Here is a 20,592-nt window from a genome sequence, read left to right as displayed (position 1 = left end):
ATGTACTAAAACAGGCGATATCAGTATGTGACATTATGTCTATATCATTCATGTTCCAACATGTTAGAAGCTGTGACAAAGATGTAGGTGGGTAGCATGTGCTAAAACAGAACACATGTTGACACTTGCTCTGTGTCACAATGACATCATCACAGTGATTTGTGCGATGCTGTGAAGGTAGCGCTCCACTTACCAGAGTTGGTCATGAATTGGAAGGGAGCGCTGAACTCTCCGTAGCCGGCGGCGGTGCGAGCGCGCACGTGGAACACATAGGAGGTCAGAGGGGTCAGGCCCTTGATGTCGGTGTTCCTGGACGACGTCTTGATAATGCGATAACTCCTCTCATTCTGGTCCTGAAGGCGAGAGAGAGGGATGAAAAGAGTTGAGGTGGTTTTCCTGGCATGTCAAAGGTTCTTACTTCAGCTTCGTCAGAGGCTACAGTGTCAGGTTGTCACCTTTTCACTGTTCAGAATTTTTTTAAATTCTCAACCTGTCAGGTTCAATGTTATTTTAAAGCCTGAGGAAAAAAACTGCATTTCCCAGAGAACTACATTTCCCACCTCACCTTCTCATAGTATTTGACCTCGTACTCCAGGATGACCCCGTTGGCTTTCTCAGGCTGCTGCCAGGCCAGAGAGATGGTGTGTCTGGTGATGTCCTTGGCTTGGATCGAGTTGACGGGAGACGGTGCTAGGGACAGAAAGAAAAGACAAAAAGAGAGAGATTTTAGCCTTTTATTTTTTTATTTAACCTTTATTTAAACTAGGCAAGTCAGTTAAGAACAAATTCTTATTTACAATGAAGACCTACTCCGGCCAAACCCCAACGACACTGGGCCAATTGTGCGCCGCCCTATGGGACTCCCAATCACGGCTGGATGTGATACAGCCTGGATTTAAACCAGGTACTATAGTGACGCCTCTTGCACTGAGATGCAGTGCCTTAGACTGCTGCGCCACTCGGGAGCCACTTGGGAGCATTGACCTTTCCTGCCTTGTTGTTTTGACCCTCTGAGCCACTAAGTCTGTTTCTTTCCTATTGCTCTTTCTGAGAGTCACCATACCATGAGGCAATCAACTCCACCTGCCGTTTAGCTTGGCTCCCAGTCAAAGGGCGTAGGTGTGTACGGCTAATGGCTGCAGCGCTACATCTAAGGAGTCCAATGGTGAAGCTCTATTGCTAAGCCAAATGGTTGGAATACATCAGAACAAACCTTCCCAATGCCTACAGCTAGTTTCACATCCATTTCCCTTCTTCGCCACACAGCAGATGCTCCAAGCTAAGCTAAGGACTATCTCACTTCCTGTCCCGCAAATTCCAAAGATTCTCTGGTCACCCTGGGAAACCACTGCGTTGCTATGACCTCTCCCCTGCTCCCTTGCTGTTGCTCCTCTGTCTTCTAGCCAATCAATAGTTTTTTATTAAACGTAGGCAGAGGTCAATGTCTAAAGGCCATTCTGCAGCAGCCCATAATGAGACAGTATTTCAACCAGCTGCTCTGTGTCTGTGTTCCCCCTTCAACATCTGCAGGTTAAAACACCAATAACAGCTCACACTCACTTCCTCCCAACTCGCTCCAAATGTCAAACCTCTATCTCAGAGACTGACAACACACAAATTTGGTCAGAGTCAGGCACAGACGACACTAGAAAGTCCATCCATATGGATATAGTTGTCTGGGAAAAAAACATCCACTTACTGATCGAAAAGCACTGACAAATGCAGAGGTGGAGCCTACAAAAAGACCAGCACACACTCATGCCCAAGGAAAGAGAAATACAATTATAGACAGAGGGTCACACAGACGAACAGACATGCAGGCAGAGTACACACACACACAGTCAGGTAGAGCTGGATGGGGCAGTTCAAAGACATCTTCAGACAGAGCAGAGCTCTACGCTGACCTTTTTTATATTAAAGATTCATATTTTTATATTAAAGATAGAATCCTTCATTTTTCAAGGCGCACTGGTACTCCTAAATAAAAATTCCAGGTCGCACAGCAAAATATATAGACGCATATGCAAGTCAAATGTTGGTACTGTAGAGCCCTTCAGGAGAAACCTTCCAGCCCCTTCCTCTCACCTCCTCAACAGCCATTAACCCTTCCCCCATATATACACATTACACACACAGACCCAGTCACACCCAGTCACACACAGACCCAGTCACACCCAGTCACACACAGACCCAGTCACACCCAGACCTAGTCACACCCAGTCACACACAGACCCAGTCACACCCAGTCACACACAGACCTAGTCACACCCAGTCACACACAGACCTAGTCACACCCAGTCACACACAGACCCAGTCACACCCAGTCACACACAGACCCAGTCACACCCAGACCTAGTCACACCCAGTCACACACAGACCCAGTCACACCCAGTCACACACAGACCCAGTCACACACAGACCTAGTCACACCCAGTCACACACAGACCCAGTCACACCCAGTCACACACAGACCCAGTCACACCCAGTCACACACAGACCCAGTCACACCCAGTCACACACAGACCCAGTCACACACAGACCTAGTCACACCCAGTCACACACAGACCCAGTCACACCCAGACCTAGTCACACCCAGTCACACACAGACCCAGTCACACCCAGTCACACACAGACCCAGTCACACACAGACCCAGTCACACCCAGTCACACACAGACCCAGTCACACCCAGTCACACACAGACCCAGTCACACCCAGTCACACACAGACCCAGTCACACCCAGTCACACACAGACCCAGTCACACACAGACCTAGTCACACCCAGTCACACACAGACCCAGTCATACACACTGTCCTGAATCTCCACCATAGGCTACCTTACATTATCCTTACATCTCCCAGGCTTAAACACAAATGCAGGCAAAACATTGTTGCTGATATTTTGGTAGCTTACCATCTGCCATTTAAAGTTAGCTAGAGTAGTACTACTATAGAAGCTAAGTAAATCTCTGACCCGTGACTTTGGCTACTGTACACGTCCTATCCAGCGTACCTGGTGCTGCCTTTTAAACAATTACACTGCTGTGATTATTGAGGCGACCCCTATCGTCGATTATGAAAGCATTATCTGTGACATTATATATATTCTATTCCCCCAGACCAGTCCAGGGGTTACTGTCCTGGAGGCTAGTGTTCACTCTAATGCTAACACAACCAGGCTTTCAGGGAGGGATTGAGTTCAACCAGGCCTGGAATCCAAGCACCAACGATGGGTTAGGTTTCAGAGGTGGGGGCAGTGGGGTTTGAAAGGGGGCGATGGGTCTGGAACAGGGTGGGGTTTAGTACAGACAGCTCTCAGAGCGAGCAGCGGTAAATAGATCTCCCTGGGTTGTGTCATTCTGCCGGTCGGGCTAAAGTGTTGCGTCTCTATTTAAACAATTAGAACGGCGGCCATTTGTAACCCTCAAATCAATATTACTGGAGGGCGCCTGGCAGCCAGACCCACTTTGAAGGGCCCCCCGGGGGTGACCAGGGATGCTCCCGACCAGAAAGAAATCCAAAGGGTCAGCCGGCCCATTCCCCTTAGGTAATCCACACATCCATCTTTTCTCCAAAGATGACAGATATGGAGATTTAATCGTGTTCTGGTCCTCCTGTTGCTTTTTTCCAAGGCTAATGTGAAGTTAAAGATGAGTGATTCTGTGAGTGGTTCCTTCTAAGGCTTGGTTTGGAGGAGGTGAAGGTTACAATGGAAGGACACACACTGTACTATCAATCAGGGAAAAGTTTAAGACTTAGAGAAGATAAAACACACACATGCATGCACGCAAGAACACACACACACACCCCAAAAACACATGTAGGCCTACATACACACATTGTGTCACTATCACACGCCAAACACCCGGCCAGGATCAAGCTAACACAGGCAATGCAGGAGATTAGAGATGTAACAGCAGGGCTAGATTGGAGAATAACAGTGTAAACTAGCTGCCTGACCGGCACCTCTGTAGACAGACCTGAATGTGGGGCAGACCTGTAATGTCTTACCGCCTCCTGAAAGCGTGGGCTAAAACGCTTGCGGAATACTAAGTGGAAAAGCAATGAATATTCAGATCTCATTTCCCAATAATGTGCTCCAAAAACTCTTTTACAGCTCGCCCGCCGCAACACTCACACACACCTAAGCATACATGCACGTGCACGTGCACACACACACACACACACACACACACACACACACACACACACACACACACACACACACACACACACACACACACACACACACACAAACTCATTATACCAACAGACAGATGGAAACACACATAAAAACATACACATACTCACATTATCGCTCACAGACAGTGGAGAAAGTCAACGGCACACAGCAGCCCATGCATATATTAGCTAGCAGAGACACATTAGCAGAGCTGGGAATGAGCAACACAGACAAACTGAGATTAGTTGAACGTTTGCTCCCTGGGTGGATGAAAATGGCTTTGTGGGTAAGTTTGTCGAGCTAGCTACTTTTTGAGCTACTTTCTGAGTCTGTGTGTCACAGTGAGAACGAGTTGGACCCTGTGAGTAAGTTATGCTCTTGAGTGAGTTAGTTTGTCTTACAGAGAGAGAGAGAGAGAGAGAGAGAGAGAGAGAGAGAGAGAGAGAGAGAGAGAGAGAGAGAGAGAGAGAGAGAGAGAGAGAGAGAGAGAGAGAGAGAGACAGAGAGAGAGAGAGAGAGAGAGAAAGAGAGAGAGAGAGAGAGAGAGAGAGAGAGAGAGAGAGAGAGAGAGAGAGAGAGAGAGAGAGAGAGAGAGTGACAAACACTTGCACGCACTAACTCACTACCTTTTCAAGATATTACACATACCAAGGATCATACGCACACACACACACACACACACACACACACACACACACACACACACACACACACACACACACACACACACACACACACACACACACACACACACACACACACACACACACACACACACACACAAGATCTAGCGTAAAGACGATCTCATAAACTTTCTAAACATCCATTTACAGGTCGGCACAAAGCTGGACATCCTTCCAAAACCCTGAATACCATCCCTCAACCCCCCACACACCCCTTCCTTCATCCAGAGGGGTGAAGGGGTTACACCCTGTCTGATTTACCAGTGGGATTGTTCATGGTGAAATTAGGAATCCCCCCACTCCCCCTCTGCACTCTTTCCCTACAGAAACCTGAATCTTGATCAAGGCCGCTGGCCCAAGTGGCTTTTTACAGAGCATATCATAATAAATCTATCATAATAAATGTGTAATCCACTGTGTCTGGTTGGGGGTGATATAGAGAGAGGGACAGCCACAGATGACTGTCTGGATTACAGGGGTGAAATCAGAGCTCTGAAAACCCCTACTGAGTATTAGGGGAGAAATCCAATCAACTCTGGTGCTATTCTCTTCAACCCGCTCACACACGTTCTCAAGACACACACACACGTTCTCAAGACACACACACACGTTCTCAAGACACACACACACTTTCTCAAGACACACACACACGTTCTCAAGACACCCACACACGTTCTCAAGACACACAACACTTTCTCAGACACACACATACACATGCACAGGCATTCTCTAACACACACACGCACACATTCTACACAACACACAAAATAACCTGCACAGGCAGATATTTTTGCCTCACACACACACACAAGCATGACCACACATGCACACATGCACACAAGCACACACACACTCGTAATGCCTCCAGCTGCAGAAGGGCCAACTTAATGTAAGTATTAGAGAATGGAGAACAGTTGTGAAACATGCTTCAGTGACGAGCCAAAGGCAACATCGTTTATATATCTTACTATCGCAGGACAACTGTTTTCAAGGCAGCTCTAGATCCATTAATCGCTCCTTTCTCCCAGACCAGATACATCAAGCCATCCTGTCCTTAAATAGCCAGTCAGAATCCTCCAGAGATCTTCTCTTTTCCCAGGGATCAAAACAGCAACACAAAAAGGCACTTAGCCCGCCACCCAAGAGCGCCGCAGTAAAACCAGAGGTAATAATCATCTATCAGGAGGAAAGGAAAGGTCACAGCCGTAAAATAAATTTGCACAACAACTGGAGAAAAAATGGCCGAACGACAAAACAACAGGGGCCTTTCAGCGCACCACCAGGCAGGGAGCTCTACTGTGGTTGTAGAGGGCCAGCCGTGGTATTCATGATCCCATTCCACTGGAACAACACACACTGCCCTACCCAACATACTGCAATGTAATTAAGCCTAACCAAATCAATACAATTCATTAGAATATAAATGTTGTCTGTTTCCCCATTCCCCTTAAAATAAAATTAAATTCAAACATTCAAAGCACATCTCAACCTTTACCAAAACAACCCAACAAACAACAACAGTCTCCAGCATCTCTCTCCCCACCCACACACATCTCCCCCCAACCCCAACCCCAACTCACCGGCCTGGTTGGTAGTGACTGTCACCGACACGGCCTGCTCAGGTCCAGGGCTCTGCTGGGAGACCCCGTTAACAGCCCAAATCTCAAAGGTGTAGTTGGTGTGAGCCTGCAGGTCGTTGATAGACACCTTGGTGGCCCTGAGGCTCAGCTGCTGGGGGCTGAAGTGGACCCCGTTCCCACAGGGCTGACACCGTGTCCCCTCGGGCCCGCAGCGTTTACACACCACGTTGTAGCTGAGGTCCTGGCGTCCGCCAGAGGAGAGAGGAGTGCTCCACTCCAAGTTGACCGATGTCTCATTGACGTTGGAGATGAGGTGGAGCGGAGCGGTCGGGGGTCCTGGGAGAGAGAAGAGGGAGAGAAAGGTACAGGGTTCGTGACAGACACCTGACTCAAAGAGCTCTCCTTCCCTCATTCTTCACAGTAGAAGCATCAAACAAGGGTCTACAGACTGTTGACATCTAGTGGAAGCCGTAGGAAGTGCAAAATGACCAATATCCCACTGTATATTGGATAGGCAACCCTACAAACCTCAGATTTCCCACTTCCTGGTTTTTGCCTGCCATATGAGTTCTGTTATACTCACAGACATCATTCAAACAGTTGTAGAAACTTCAGAGTGTTTTCTATCCAAATCTACTAATTATATGCATATTCTAGCTTTTAGGACTGAGTAGTGGGCAGTTTACTCTGGGCACCTTTTTATCCAAGCTACTCAATACTGCCACCCAGCCATAATAAGTTAATGGGAGATTGTAACATTAATTATGAAGACAAGTCTTGTAGGAAAACCCTCAAACGGATCACTAATACCTTTGACCTTACACAGCTAGTTAAAGGGCCAACCAGGGTGACTTGTTGCTCTATAACACAGATTGATTTGGTGTTCAGTAATAAACCAGAGAGAGTGACTAAATCATTCAATATGGTTACTGGGCTATCTGATCATAATCTGACACTTATAGCCAGAAAGCTGTCTAAGAACAGGTTTAACCTCTCTACTGTTAGAAAGCCAGATCAACTAAGAATACCTAAGAGTGAATTAAACTATTTTGAAAACGCAATTAAGGGAATTAACTGGAATGATCTCTTGTCCTATACAGACGTGGAAGCTGATAGTCAGATTTTTCTATCCACAAGCCAGACTACAATAAATGGTTTCCTAAAGAAAATCAAATCCAAACCTGGCCAAAAGAGCACTCTTCCTTGGCTAAATGGAGAAATCTGGAAATTGATGAAAAAACGAGATTATGCTCTAAAAATAGCCCTAAGATCCAAATTAGAGCATGACAGATGTAGGTTTACCATGTTGAGAAATAAGGTGATGAAAGAAATCAGACAGGCCAATGCAAACTTTTTTATTAACATAATTAGTGAAGCAAAGGGAAATTCTAAATTGATCTGGGAGAACCTAAAAAAGTTAACAGGGAAAGACCATAGTAACACTGCAAAAAGACTAGAAATCATGGTGAATAACAATCTAACACAGGATGCAGTCAAAATAGCAATAGCCTTCAATTCCTACTTTATTGACTCTGTCAGGGTACTGACACAGAACCCCTCCACTAGTTTCTTGGGCTCAGTGCTAGTGAATGACGCTCAACCTGTCTTCATCATAAGGGAGGTTTCTGAGTAAAAGGTGAACAAGGTGATTAGCTCACTAAAGAACTCTAAAGCCAAAGATGTGTTTGGGCTGGACTCTACCTTTCTTAAAAACTACAAAGAGTCACTCATTGGCCCCATTACTTAGGTCACCAACACATCTATTGGTCTCGGGGTGTTTCCAAGGGTATGGAAGTCGGCCATAATAACGGCCATCTTTAAATCGGGCGACCCTGCTGACGTGAGTAACTACAGGCCCATTAGTATACTACCTGTGGTGTCAAAGGTTGTTGAAAAGTGTGTAGCAGAACAACTGATTGCCCACCTCAACAACAGCCCCTTCACATTACACTCCATGCAGTTTGGCTTCAGCGAAACACTCCACAGAAACAGCCAACTGCTTTCTTCTGGAAAATGTGAAGTCCAATATGGACAAAGGGGGCGTTGTTGGGGCTGTGTTTCTGGACCTAAGGAAGGCTTTTGATACTGTTAACCATGAGATTCTCATCACAAAATTGTCCAAGTTCAACTTTTCCCCCGATGCCTTGATATGGATGAAATCATACCTTGAAGGCAGAACTCAGTGTGTCAGTGAGCAATGAGCTGTCGCCCACTCTTAGCTATGATGTGTGTGTGCCCCAAGGGTCAATACTGGGGCCCCTCCTGTTCAGCCTGTACATTAATGATCTGCCTTCTGTCTGTACTGGGTCTGAAGTTCAAATGTATGCAGATGATACAGTGATATATGTTCATGCAAAGAGCAAACAACAAGCTGCACAAGAACTCACTACTGTAATGGTCCAGGTTACAAAGCAGCTCAGTGACTCGTGTTTGCATCTCAATGTGAAAAAAACTGTTTACATGTTCTTCACAAAGAGGGCAACTGATGCCACTGAGCCAGATGTCTATGTGTTGCAGGGGAGAAGCTCCAGGTGGTTTTAAGTACCTTGGCATCGTACTTGATTCCAACCTCTCTTTTAAAAAGCATGTGAAAAAGGTAATTCAAATAACCAAATTCAACCTAGCTAATTTCCGATTGATACGAAATTGTTTGACTACAGAGGTAGCAAAACTGTACTTCAAATCTATGATACTCCCCCACTTAACATACTGCTTGACTAGTTGGGCCCAAGCTTGCTGTACAACATTAAAACCTATTCAGTCTGTCTACAAACAGGCTCTCAAAGTGCTTGATAGGAAGCCCAATAGCCATCATCACTGTTACATCCTCAGAAAGCATGAGCTCCTGAGTTGGGAAAATCTTGTGCAATACACCAACGCATGTCTTGTATTCAAGATCCTAAATGGCCTGGCTCCCCCTCCACTCAGTATTTTTGTTAAACAGAAAACCCAAACATATGGCAGAGGATCCACAAGGTCTGCCATGAGAGGTGACTGTATAGTTCCCTTAACTTCTTTGGGACAGGGGGGCAGTATTGAGTAGCTTGGATAAAAAGGTGCCCAGAGTAAACTGCCTGCTACTCAGTCCTAAAAACTAGAATATGCATATAATTAGTAGTTTTGGATAGAAAACACACTGAAGTTTCTACAACTGTTTGAATGATGTCTGTGAGTAAAACAGAGCTCATATGGCAGGCAAAGACCTGAGAAACAATCCAACCAGGAAGTGGGAAATCTGAGGTTTGTTGTTTTTCAACTCTTTGCCTATCCAAGATACAGTGGAAATGGTGTCATATTGCACTTCCTAAGGCTTCCACTAGATGTCAACAGTATTTAGAACCTTGTTTGATGCTTCTACTGTGAAGGAGGGGGGAATGGGAGCTGAATGAGTCAGAGGTCTGCCAGAGTGGCATGAGCTGGTCATGCGCGTTCACGTGAGAGGTAGCTTGCGTTCCATTGCAATTCTACAGACAAAGGAATTCTCTGGTTGGAACATTATTGAAGATTTATGATAAAAACATCCTAAAGATTGATTCTATACTTAGTTTGACATGTTTCTACGAACTGTAATATGACTTTTCGGCTGTACTTTCGCCTGGACCTGCCCGCGCGTCGTGAGTTTGGATTGTGTACTAAACGCGCGAACAAAAAGGAGGTATTTGGACATAAATGATGGACTTTATCGAACAAATCAAACATTTATTGTGGAACTGGGATTCCTGGGAGTGCATTCTGATGAAGATCCTGAAAGGTAAGTGAATATTTATAATGCTATTTCTGACTTTGTTGACTCCACAACATGGCGGATATCTGTATGGCTTGTTTGGGCTCTGAGCGCTGTACTCAGATTATTGCATGGTGTGCTTTTTCGGTAAAGCTTTTTTTAAATCTGACACAGCGGTTGCATTAAGGAGAAGTTTATCTAAAGTTCCATGCTTAACACTTGTATTTTTATCAACATTTATGATGAGTATTTCTGTAAATTGATGTGGCTCTCTGCAAAATCACCGGATGTTTTGGAAGCAAAACATTACTGAACGTAACGCGCCAACGTAAACTGAGATTTTTGGATATAAATATGAACTTCATCGAACAAAACATACATGTATTGTGTAACATGAAGTCCTATGAGTGTCATCTGATGAAGATCATCAAAGGTTAGTGATTAATTTTATCTCTATTTCTGCTTTTTGTGACTCCTCTCTTTGGCTGGAAAAATGGCTGTGTTTTTCTGTGACTATGTACTGACCTAACATACAGTGTGGAGAACAAGTATTTGATACACTGCCGATTTTGCAAGTTTTCCTACTTACAAAGCATGTAGAGGTCTGTAATTTCTGTCTGTAAGAGACGGAATGTAAGAGACGGAATCTAAAACAAAAATCCAGAAAATCACATTGTATGATTTTTAAGTAATTAATTTGCATTTTATTGCATGACATAAGTATTTCATACATCAGAAAAGCAGAACTTAATATTTGGTACAGAAACCTTTGTTTGCAATTACAGAGATCATACGTTTCCTGTAGTTCTTGATCAGGTTTGCACACACTGCAGCAGGGATTTTGGCCCACTCCTCCATACAGACCTTCTCCAGATCCTTCAGGTTTCGGGGCTGTCGCTGGGCAATACGGACTTTCAGCTCCCTCCAAAGATGATCTATTGGGTTCAGGTCTGGAGACTGGCTAGGCCACTCCAGGAGCTTGAGATGCTTCTTACGAAGCCACTCCTTAGTTTCCCTGGCTGTGTGTTTCGGGTCGTTGTCATGCTGGAAGACCCAGCCACGACCCATCTTCAATGCTCTTACTGAGGGAAGGAGGTTGTTGGCCAAGATCTCGCGATACATGGCCCCATCCATCCTCCCCTCAATACGGTGCAGTCGTCCTGTCCCCTTTGCAGAAAAGCATCCCCAAAGAATGATATTTCCACCTCCATGCTTCACGGTTGGGATGGTGTTCTTGGGGTTGTACTCATCCTTCTTCTTCCTCCAAACACGGAGAGTGGAGTTTAGACCAAAAAGCTCTATTTTTGTCTCATCAGACCACATGACCTTCTCCCATTCCTCCTCAGGATCATCCAGATGGTCATTGGAAAACTTCAAATGGGCCTGGACATGCGCTGGCTTGAGCAGGGGGACCTTGCGTGCGCTGCAGGATTTTAATCCATGACGGCGTAGTGTGTTACTAATGGTTTTCTTTGAGACTGTGGTCCCAGCTCTCTTCAGGTCATTGACCAGGTCCTGCCGTGTAGTTCTGGGCTGATCCCTCACCTTCCTCATGATCATTGATGCCCCACGAGGTGAGATCTTGCATGGAGTCCCAGACCGAGGGTGATTGACCGTCATCTTGAACTTCTTCCATTTTCTAATAATTGCGCCACCAGTTGTTGCCTTCTCACCAAGCTGCTTGCCTATTGTCCTGTAGCCCATCCCAGCCTTGTGCAGGTCTACAATTTTATCCCTGATGTCCTTACACAGCTCTCTGGTCTTGGCCATTGTGGAGAGGTTGGAGTCTGTTTGATTGAGTGTGTGGACAGGTGTCTTTTATACAGGTAATGAGTTCAAACAGGTGCAGTTAATACAGGTAACGAGTGGAGAACAGGAGGGCTTCTTAAAGAAAAACTAACAGGTCTGTGAGAGCCGGAATTCTTACTGGTTGGTAGGTGATCAAATACTTATGTCATGCAATAAAATGCAAATTAATTACTTAAAAATCATACAATGTGATTTTCTGGATTTTTTTTAGATTCCGTCTCTCACAGTTGAAGTGTACCTATGATAAAAATTACAGACCTCTACATGCTTTGTAAGTAGGAAAACCTGCAAAATCGGCAGTGTTTCAAATACTTGTTCTCCCTACTGTAATCGTTTGGTGTGCTTTCGTCGTAAAGCCTTTTTGAAATCTGACACATTGGATGGATTCACAACAGGTGTAGCTTTAATTTGGTGTATTGCATGCGTCCTACATATCCCAGAGAGGTTAAGGAAAAGCACCTTTAGTAAATCCGCTTTCTCTGTGAGAGCTTCCCATGTCTGGAATACACTGCCATCAGACACACATAACTGCAGCACATATCACACTTTCACAAAATGCATGAAGACATGGCTAAAGGTCAATCAGATTTGTGAACATAATCCCTAGCTGTGTATTGCCGCTTTCCATGTTGTCTGTTGTCTGTAGCTTGTGAGGTATGGAAACACTTTGTTGCTTTTATGAATTTTGTCTTGCTGCTTTTTGTTCTATGTTGCTCTGTCTGTATGCTACGTCTTGCTTGTCCTATGTTGCTCTGTCTGTATGCTATGTCTTGCTTGTCCTATGTTGCTCTGCGTGTGCTCACTGCTCAATGATTGTCTATATTGTAATTGTTTTAATTAACCTGCCCGGGGACTGTGGTTGAAAATTAGCCGGCTGGCTAAAACCGGCACTTTTACTGAAACGTTGATTAATGTGCACTGTCCCTGTAAAAATAAAATAAGCTCAACTCAAACTCAACCCAGCTGGTCCCAGATCTGTTTATGGGACTCTCTTAGGGATTTGACAGAGTTTGTTTTCAACCTAGTAATAAAGAAGTGGCCTTGATCTAGGGTCTGTGTTTGATAATGTTTCACTCTGTACACTCCTAATTCAAGAGTTGCTTTCAAACATGACAAACAGTGATTAAGTTAACTGTAACCCCCCCTCTCTGACTAATGGAGGTCACATGGGCGAGCAAAGGTATCGACACGGGCTGAAATATGAATGCCAGTCCATCTACTGACAAATCATTTCAAAATGGAAATTAATTATCAGTGTTATTTTTGGAGGAGCAACGTGGCAATGAATGATTACACACAGAGAGAGAGAGAGAGAGAGAGAGAGAGAGAGAGAGAGAGAGAGAGAGAGAGAGAGAGAGAGAGAGAGAGAGAGAGAGAGAGAGAGAGAGAGAGAGAGAGAGAGAGAGAGAGAGAGAGAGAGAGAGAGAGAGAGAGAGAGAGAGAGAGAGAGAGAGAGAGAGAGTGAGGGGGGGGGAGAACGACTGGAGGAGTGTGAGCATGTAAGTGTATGTACGCTCTTGTGTGTTTGTGTGGTCAATCTGGTGATAGTCCATGCATTTACAAATAGTAGAGAAGAGAATGATAGAGTGAGAGAGGGGGGGGGAGAAGGAGAAGACAAACACCGTCTGTTCATCCAGGAAGCAAAAAGCCACTGATTAATACGGAGGACAGAGAGAGAGAGAGAGAGATAGATAAAGAGAGAGAGAGAGAGAGAGAGAGAGAGAGAGAGAGAGAGAGAGAGAGAGAGAGAGAGAGAGAGAGAGAGAGAGAGAGAGAGAGAGAGAGAGAGAGAGAGAGAGAGAGAGAGAGAGAGAGAGAGAGAGAGAGAGAGGGAGGAGGGGAGAGGGTCGTTCCAACTGAAAGACACCTAAAAGCTATAGAGATGGTTTGGGTGGAAATGGGCAGTGCTCTCTCCTTTTGGATTGAGGCATAGAAAGACAGGGATAGAAAGGAGAGATGAGTACAGGCCCAAATGTGTATGTGTGTGTGTGTGTGTGTGTGTGTGTGTGTGTGTGTGTGTGTGTGTGTGTGTGTGTGTGTGTGTGTGTGTGTGTGTGTGTGTGTGTGTGTGTGTGTGTGTGTGTGTGTGTGTGTGTGTGTGTGTGTGTGTACAGGGTTAATATTAGCATCACCCCTACCTTCAACCCCTTCCCCGTCTGACAATTCATTACCAGCTCTCATTAAACATTATGATGAAGCCTCCCCCCTCATCCCCTCTCCTCGCTCATCCCTCCATACCCCCCTCCATCCAGTCAGTTATAGATGATCGTTTCTAAATTAAGGTGGCGGTGGCTGCAGAACCATCACTGTAATGATCTTTTGTCATGTAAGGTTCAATGTAGCTGTCTTCCTGTTTCTATCTCCTCTGTGGTTTCCTGCTAGAACACTGAGCTATTAAACAGATAGATTTTCTTAGTGCCATTCTGTCATAAACGGAAGAGGACTAAGGTCAAATGTATGTGAGCTGGATTTCTCCCCCAGTACAATGGGGTTTTGGGATCATGTCTGAGTACGGGAGATATTGTACTGTGTGTGTGTGTGTGTGTGTGTGTGTGTGTGTGTGTGTGTGTGTGTGTGTGTGTGTGTGTGTGTGTGTGTGTGTGTGTGTGTGTGTGTGTGTGTGTGTGTGTGTGTGTGTGTGTGTGTGTGTTTTGTAGTATGTGTATGTCAGTAAGATGTGTCTGTCTGCTATTTATTGCCATGGTAAGTCATGCTGTGCTGTATAACTATATTATGGGTTATTATATAATGTTCTATTCAATCACAGACACATTCCAGAAGCTCCCTGGTCTCCTACATTCCATTAACACTACCTTTGGCCATACCTGTTGCTCCCAGGATTATCCAGACGGAGAGGGCGAGCGTAAGAGAGAGGGAGAGTGGGAGCCATCAGCTGTGACTGACACTGGGTAATTAAACCGTAGGGAACGCAACCACAACGCTTTCGAAACACTACCAAAATGCTATTAAAATGCACTTCGAGCAGGCACCGTCTGTGGCCAGGGCACGGCAGTAGACAATCTTACAGGCTGTAAGAACACAGACAGCGAGAGAGACATGGTCAGTCGGCATTGTACATAGAGAAACACACACTCACAGATAGTACACACCCCACACACTGTGGAATGTTGCTTTCAGTCGATCATATCTACTTAACATCTCTCTCTCTCTCTCTCTCTCTCTCTCTCTCTCTCTCTCTCTCTCTCTCTCTCTCTCTCTCTCTCTCTCTCTCTCTCTCTCTCTCTCTCTCTCTCTCTCTCTCTCTCTATTTCTCTTGTTGGGCGATTCAACAAGCTAACTGGGGTTTCCATCTTCTATTCATTTCTCCAGCTCTACCCATCTGTCATCATTTTCCTCCTCTGAAAGTCAGACATTTCACCAATGCCCTATGGCTGGCTATCATCAGACTAATAGAGAAGAGAGAAGTTACCACACAAGAGTTACACAAATATCACATAACTGCCCCTCCTCCCTCTCTAGAATTAAACTATGCTTTATTGGCTGGGCTGTGAGGTACATTGTAACCAAAGCCATGGGCATTCCAACATAATTAACAAACAAATGTCACCCCATTTGGCCCAGTGTCTCCTCTGAGCCAGGTTCTCAACACATAAGGCCTACACTACACTACACCTCACTACACTACACATGCCTCAAATTGTAACCTAGGTGACACTTTTCCGACTCGGGCGACGGCGCTACCCTATCCTCTTGATTGACAGCTTGATTTGAGGGCACGGCTTTCAAGGAGTTCCTCTCTACTGTACCGTTTCCATAATATCAGAGAAGTCTAGAGGGTTGTATTTCACCCAAGAGCACTGGATCAGAAGAGGAGGACAAAAGAGGGATGCTGTGAGAGGTGCGGTTCAGACAGCCAGAACATCGATTGGGCCAAATAGCCTGTCAATCACTGAGGCGGTCGGATACTTGGCAGGACCAGCAAATGGCATTGAGCCCTGGGGCCGGAGGGCTGGTGGTTTAGGAGAGGGGGAGGTGTGTGTGTGCTACCTACACATTACAAAAACATAACCAAAATGTTACCACATCCTTACCTGAAACTGTTTCCACCATGTTAACTAGGCGTTTGGACAAAGAGAAGGAGGGATCCTTGTTCACCAACATTCTTTCGTTCTCCCTTTTCCCTCCATCTTTCCCACTTTTCCTATCTCTCAATTCCCTACTCCCCCTAGCCTCCGTATCCCACTCCCCCATTATCCACTCCATCCCAACTCCCTCCCTCCCTCACCCCACCCCACCCATCTACTCTCCCCCCCTCTCTTTTTCTGTCTCAGTAATTGTTGGCTGAGTGCTGAGTTGGGCCGTGAGGGAGCACAGGGTAAATTGGCCAGAGCATGGATCCTGCTATTACCATCCGAGAGGAATTCACTCAACCCTGAGTATGGTTCCCTCTCTTCCCCCTCTTTCTCACCCTCTCTCCCTTTCCACCACCTCTCTTCCCCCTCTTTCTCACCCTCTCTTCCTTTCCACCACCTCTCTCCACCCTCTCTCCCTTTCCACCCCCCCCTCTCTCTCCCACCCTCTCTCCCCCCTTTCTCACCCTCTCTCCCTTTCCACCACCTCCCCCCCTCTTTCTCACCCTCTCTCCCTTCCACCACCTCTCTCCCACCCTCTCTCCCTTTCCACCACCTCCCCCCCTCTTTCTCACCCTCTCTCCCTTCCACCACCTCTCTCCCACCCTCTCTCCCTTTCCACCACCTCTCTCCACCCCCCCCCCTCTCTCTCCCACCCTCTCTCCCCCCTTTCTCACCCTCTCTCCCTTTCCACCACCTCCCCCCCTCTTTCTCACCCTCTCTCCCTTCCACCACCTCTCTCCCACCCTCTCTCCCTTTCCACCACCTCCCCCCCTCTTTCTCACCCTCTCTCCCTTCCACCACCTCTCTCCCACCCTCTCTCCCTTTCCACCCCCCCTCTTTCTCCCACCCTCTCTCCCCCCTTTCTCACCCTCTCTCCCTTTCCACCACCTCCCCCCCTCTTTCTCACCCTCTCTCCCTTCCACCACCTCTCTCCCACCCTCTCCGTCTCTTTCCACCACCTCTCTCCCACCCTCTCTCCCTTTCCACCACCTCTCTCCCCCCTCTCTCTCGCCCTCTCTCCCTTTCCACCCCCTCTCTCCCCCCTCTCTCCCTTTCCACCACCTCTCCCCCCCTCTCTCTCACCCTCTCTCCCTTTCCACCACCTCTCTCCCCCCTCTTTCTCACCCTCTCTCCCTTTCCACTACCTCTCTCCCCCCTCTCTCCCACCCTCTCTCCCCCCTCTCTCCCACCCTCTCTACCTTTCCACCACATCTCTCCCCCCTCTCTCACCCTCTCTCCCTTTCCACCACCTTTCTCCCCCTCTCTCTTCCCCCTCTCTCCCACCCTCTCTCCCTTTCTCCCCCTCTCTCTTCCCCCTCTCTCCCACCCTCTCTCCCTTTCCACCACCTCTCTCCCCACTGCCAAACCACTGATAAGAAAATGGGAAAATCCCACTGAGACCATCCCCATGTGTCCCTACTCTGCTCTGCTCTACTCTCTGATACATACAAGCCCGAATGCGCGTGTGTGTGTGTGTGTGTGTGTGTGTGTGTGTGTGTGTGTGTGTGTGTGTGTGTGTGTGTGTGTGTGTGTGTGTGTGTGTGTGTGTGTGTGTGTGTGTGTGTGTGTGTGTTACTGTCTTTACATTGTAAATCAATGTAAAGATTAACCAGGTTATAAACTGATTGACAAAAGGAAAAGGGTTCAAGGAGAAAGGGAGCGAAGGAGGGAGAAAAGGAGTGATAGAATGCCTATCCGCGCTGCTCACATCTGTGAGATTACCCATCATCCAGTTATAATCATCAACTGCCATCGGAGGACGCACACACAGGCACGCAAACACAACACACACACCAATTACCAGGGATGCCAGCGTTTTCCCTGTCTGACCTCCAGCAGGGCGAACTGGGAAAGTAGTTGAAGACTTTTTTCAGTCTGTGTTTGTGACGCTGAGTATGTTTTGTGCGAGACAGAGAGAGAGAGAGAAAGATAGAGAGCGAACGAGAGAGAGAGAGACAAAGAGAGAGCGAGAGAAAGAGAAAGGAAGAGAGGGGAGAGAGATGGGGGGTGATTGAGTGACAGCTTTGATTATAAGGGTCTAACATGGTTGAAACTCAGAGCACCACAGAAAATAAAACACAGTCAGTCAGACAGACAAAGTGACAGACAGGAGTCAAATGTCAAAGGTCACCCAACTCACAGACAGGTCACAGAGTCACGTACAAGGCCCCATCTTTGTGTTTTTAACATTAAGGCTCAGGTTCCCCCATAACGTAGATAAGACCCTATTAAAACAGACCCTGCCAGTAGCAGATTAATAGACTTCCTGTCATGGAGAAAAGCAGCATATTTCAACAGATTCGTAGCTGTGTTTCTTTTTATTTCACACTGCAAACATTGTTTGGTTATGTATGGACCCAAGCTGATTGTATAGTATGACTGTGTGTGGGATGTGATTCACAACAGAGATTATAGGGGAGAAAGTTAGAGAAAGAGAGGAGGGAGAAATTGTCATGGAGGAAGACAATCAAAATTAAAAATGTGTTTGTCAATGTAGGACTACCTCTCTCTCTTTCTCTCTCTCTCTCTCTCTCTCTCTCTCTCACTCTCTCACTCTCTCACTCTCTCACTCTCTCACTCTCTGTTTCCCACTCTCTTTGTCTCTGGTGGAAGAGTGAATCTTAGATGCAGTGTTTTATTTCCTAATTAGTTCTCTGTCACATTGAGTGATCACTAAGTACCACCTGGAATCAGAATGCAACTATTAAACACCAGGTGTGTACTATGCATGTGAGCTGTGTGTGTGTGTGTGTGTGTGTGTGTGTGTGTGTGTGTGTGTGTGTGTGTGTGTGTGTGTGTGTGTGTGTGTGTGTGTGTGTGTGTGTGTGTGTGTGTGTGTGTGTGTGTGTGTGTGTGTGTGTGTGTGTGTGTGTGTGTGTGTGTGTGTGTGTGTGCATTGATTTGTGTGTGTGTGTGTGTGTATTGATTTGTGTGTGTGTGGGCGTACGTGCGTGCATGCGTGTATGTACACTTACTGGTGCAGGGCATGGATGCAGGGTCAGTCTCAGAGCGGAAGTAGCTCTTGTCGCAGGCACAGGATGTGGATCCCTCTCTGACAGAGTAGCTGTGGAGAGGACACTTGGAGCAGGCACCGTCTGTGGCCAGGGCACGGTAGTAGCCAATCTTACAGGCTGTAAGAACACAGACAGCGAGAGAGACAAGGTCAGTCGGCATTGTACATAGAGAAACACACACTCACAGATAGTACACACCCCACACACTGTGGAATGTTGCTTTCAGTCGATCATATCTACTTAACATCTCTCTCTCTCTCTCTCTCTCTCTCTCTCTCTCTCTCTCTCTCTCTCTCTCTCTCTCTCTCTCTCTCTCTCTCTATTTCTCTTGTTGGGCGATTCAACAAGCTGACTGGGGTTTCCATCTTCTATTCATTTCTCCAGCTCTACCCATCTGTCATCATTTTCCTCCTCTGAAAGTCAGACATTTCACCAATGCCCTATGGCTGGCTATCATCAGACTAATAGAGAAGAGAGAAGTTACCACACAAGAGTTACACAAATATCACATAACTGCCCCTCCTCCCTCTCTAGAATTAAACTATGCTTTATTGGCTGGGCTGTGAGGTACATTGTAACCAAAGCCATGGGCATTCCAACATAATTAACAAACAAATGTCACCCCATTTGGCCCAGTGTGAGCCAGGTTCTCAACACATAAGGCCTACACTACACTACACCTCACTACACTACACATGCCTCAAATTGTAACCTAGGTGACACTTTTCCGACTCGGGCGACGGCGCTACCCTATCCTCTTGATTGACAGCTTGATTTGAGGGCACGGCTTTCAAGGAGTTCCTCTCTACTGTACCGTTTCCATAATATCAGAGAAGTCTAGAGGGTTGTATTTCACCCAAGAGCACTGGATCAGAAGAGGAGAACAAAAGAGGGATGCTGTGAGAGGTGCGGTTCAGACAGCCAGGACACCGATTGGGCCAATAGCCTGTCAATCACTGAGGCGGCCGGATACTTGGCAGGACCAGCGAAAGGCATTGAGCCCTGCGGTGGGCTGCTAGTTTAGGAGAGGGGGAGGTGTGTGTGTGTGTGTGTGGGCAGAGAGGGATCGTTTCCCGGTAGAATAAAAGTATGTAATCATCTGAGTGTTTTATACGAGGCTGGGTTTATCCATCAGTCGCACAAAGTCCCAAAAATGTATTCAACAGCATTGTAATTCCACATTCATAAATTCATGAATAAAATACGACGTGCAAGACACGTACACTTTGAATAGTGTTCAAAACAAAGTTGCTCATGCATCTACCACACTAACCTAAACTCATGCCTTTTTACGCACACCACCTACTCTCACAAGAGGAATTCCACCCTAAAGAAAATACACATTCCACTGCCATCCAAAGAAAACATACACACACACACACAAGGATGTTCACAAACCCCAAAAAGTGAGGGAAATTCTTTACTCTGAGGCACAATAATGAAACTGGGCTCCTTTCCCTGTGTGTCTTTCTCTCCCTCCCCTGTTAGCGTTAGCTAGCCACAGGA

At 46.4% G+C, this 20,592-nt stretch overlaps 1 protein-coding gene across 2 annotated transcripts in view; it reads right to left on the bottom strand.

Annotated features, from left to right (window-relative positions):
• LOC139548230 (ephrin type-A receptor 4-like) overlaps nucleotides 1–20,592 on the bottom strand; it is a 69,438-nt gene that overhangs the window by 16,719 nt on the left and 32,127 nt on the right. For both annotated transcript variants that reach the window (XM_071357764.1, XM_071357765.1), the window contains exons 4-7: nucleotides 19,048–19,203; nucleotides 6,446–6,781; nucleotides 566–690; nucleotides 194–353 (exon numbers count right to left, since the gene is read on the bottom strand). In XM_071357764.1, coding sequence (XP_071213865.1) covers nucleotides 194–353; nucleotides 566–690; nucleotides 6,446–6,781; nucleotides 19,048–19,203 — 777 coding nt within the window. The remainder of the gene's footprint in view (nucleotides 1–193; nucleotides 354–565; nucleotides 691–6,445; nucleotides 6,782–19,047; nucleotides 19,204–20,592) is intronic.

This window comes from Salvelinus alpinus, chromosome 21 (genome assembly GCF_045679555.1).
Source record: "Salvelinus alpinus chromosome 21, SLU_Salpinus.1, whole genome shotgun sequence".
Taxonomy (NCBI): domain Eukaryota; kingdom Metazoa; phylum Chordata; class Actinopteri; order Salmoniformes; family Salmonidae; genus Salvelinus; species Salvelinus alpinus.
This window is presented reverse-complemented; position numbering and strand designations above follow the sequence as displayed.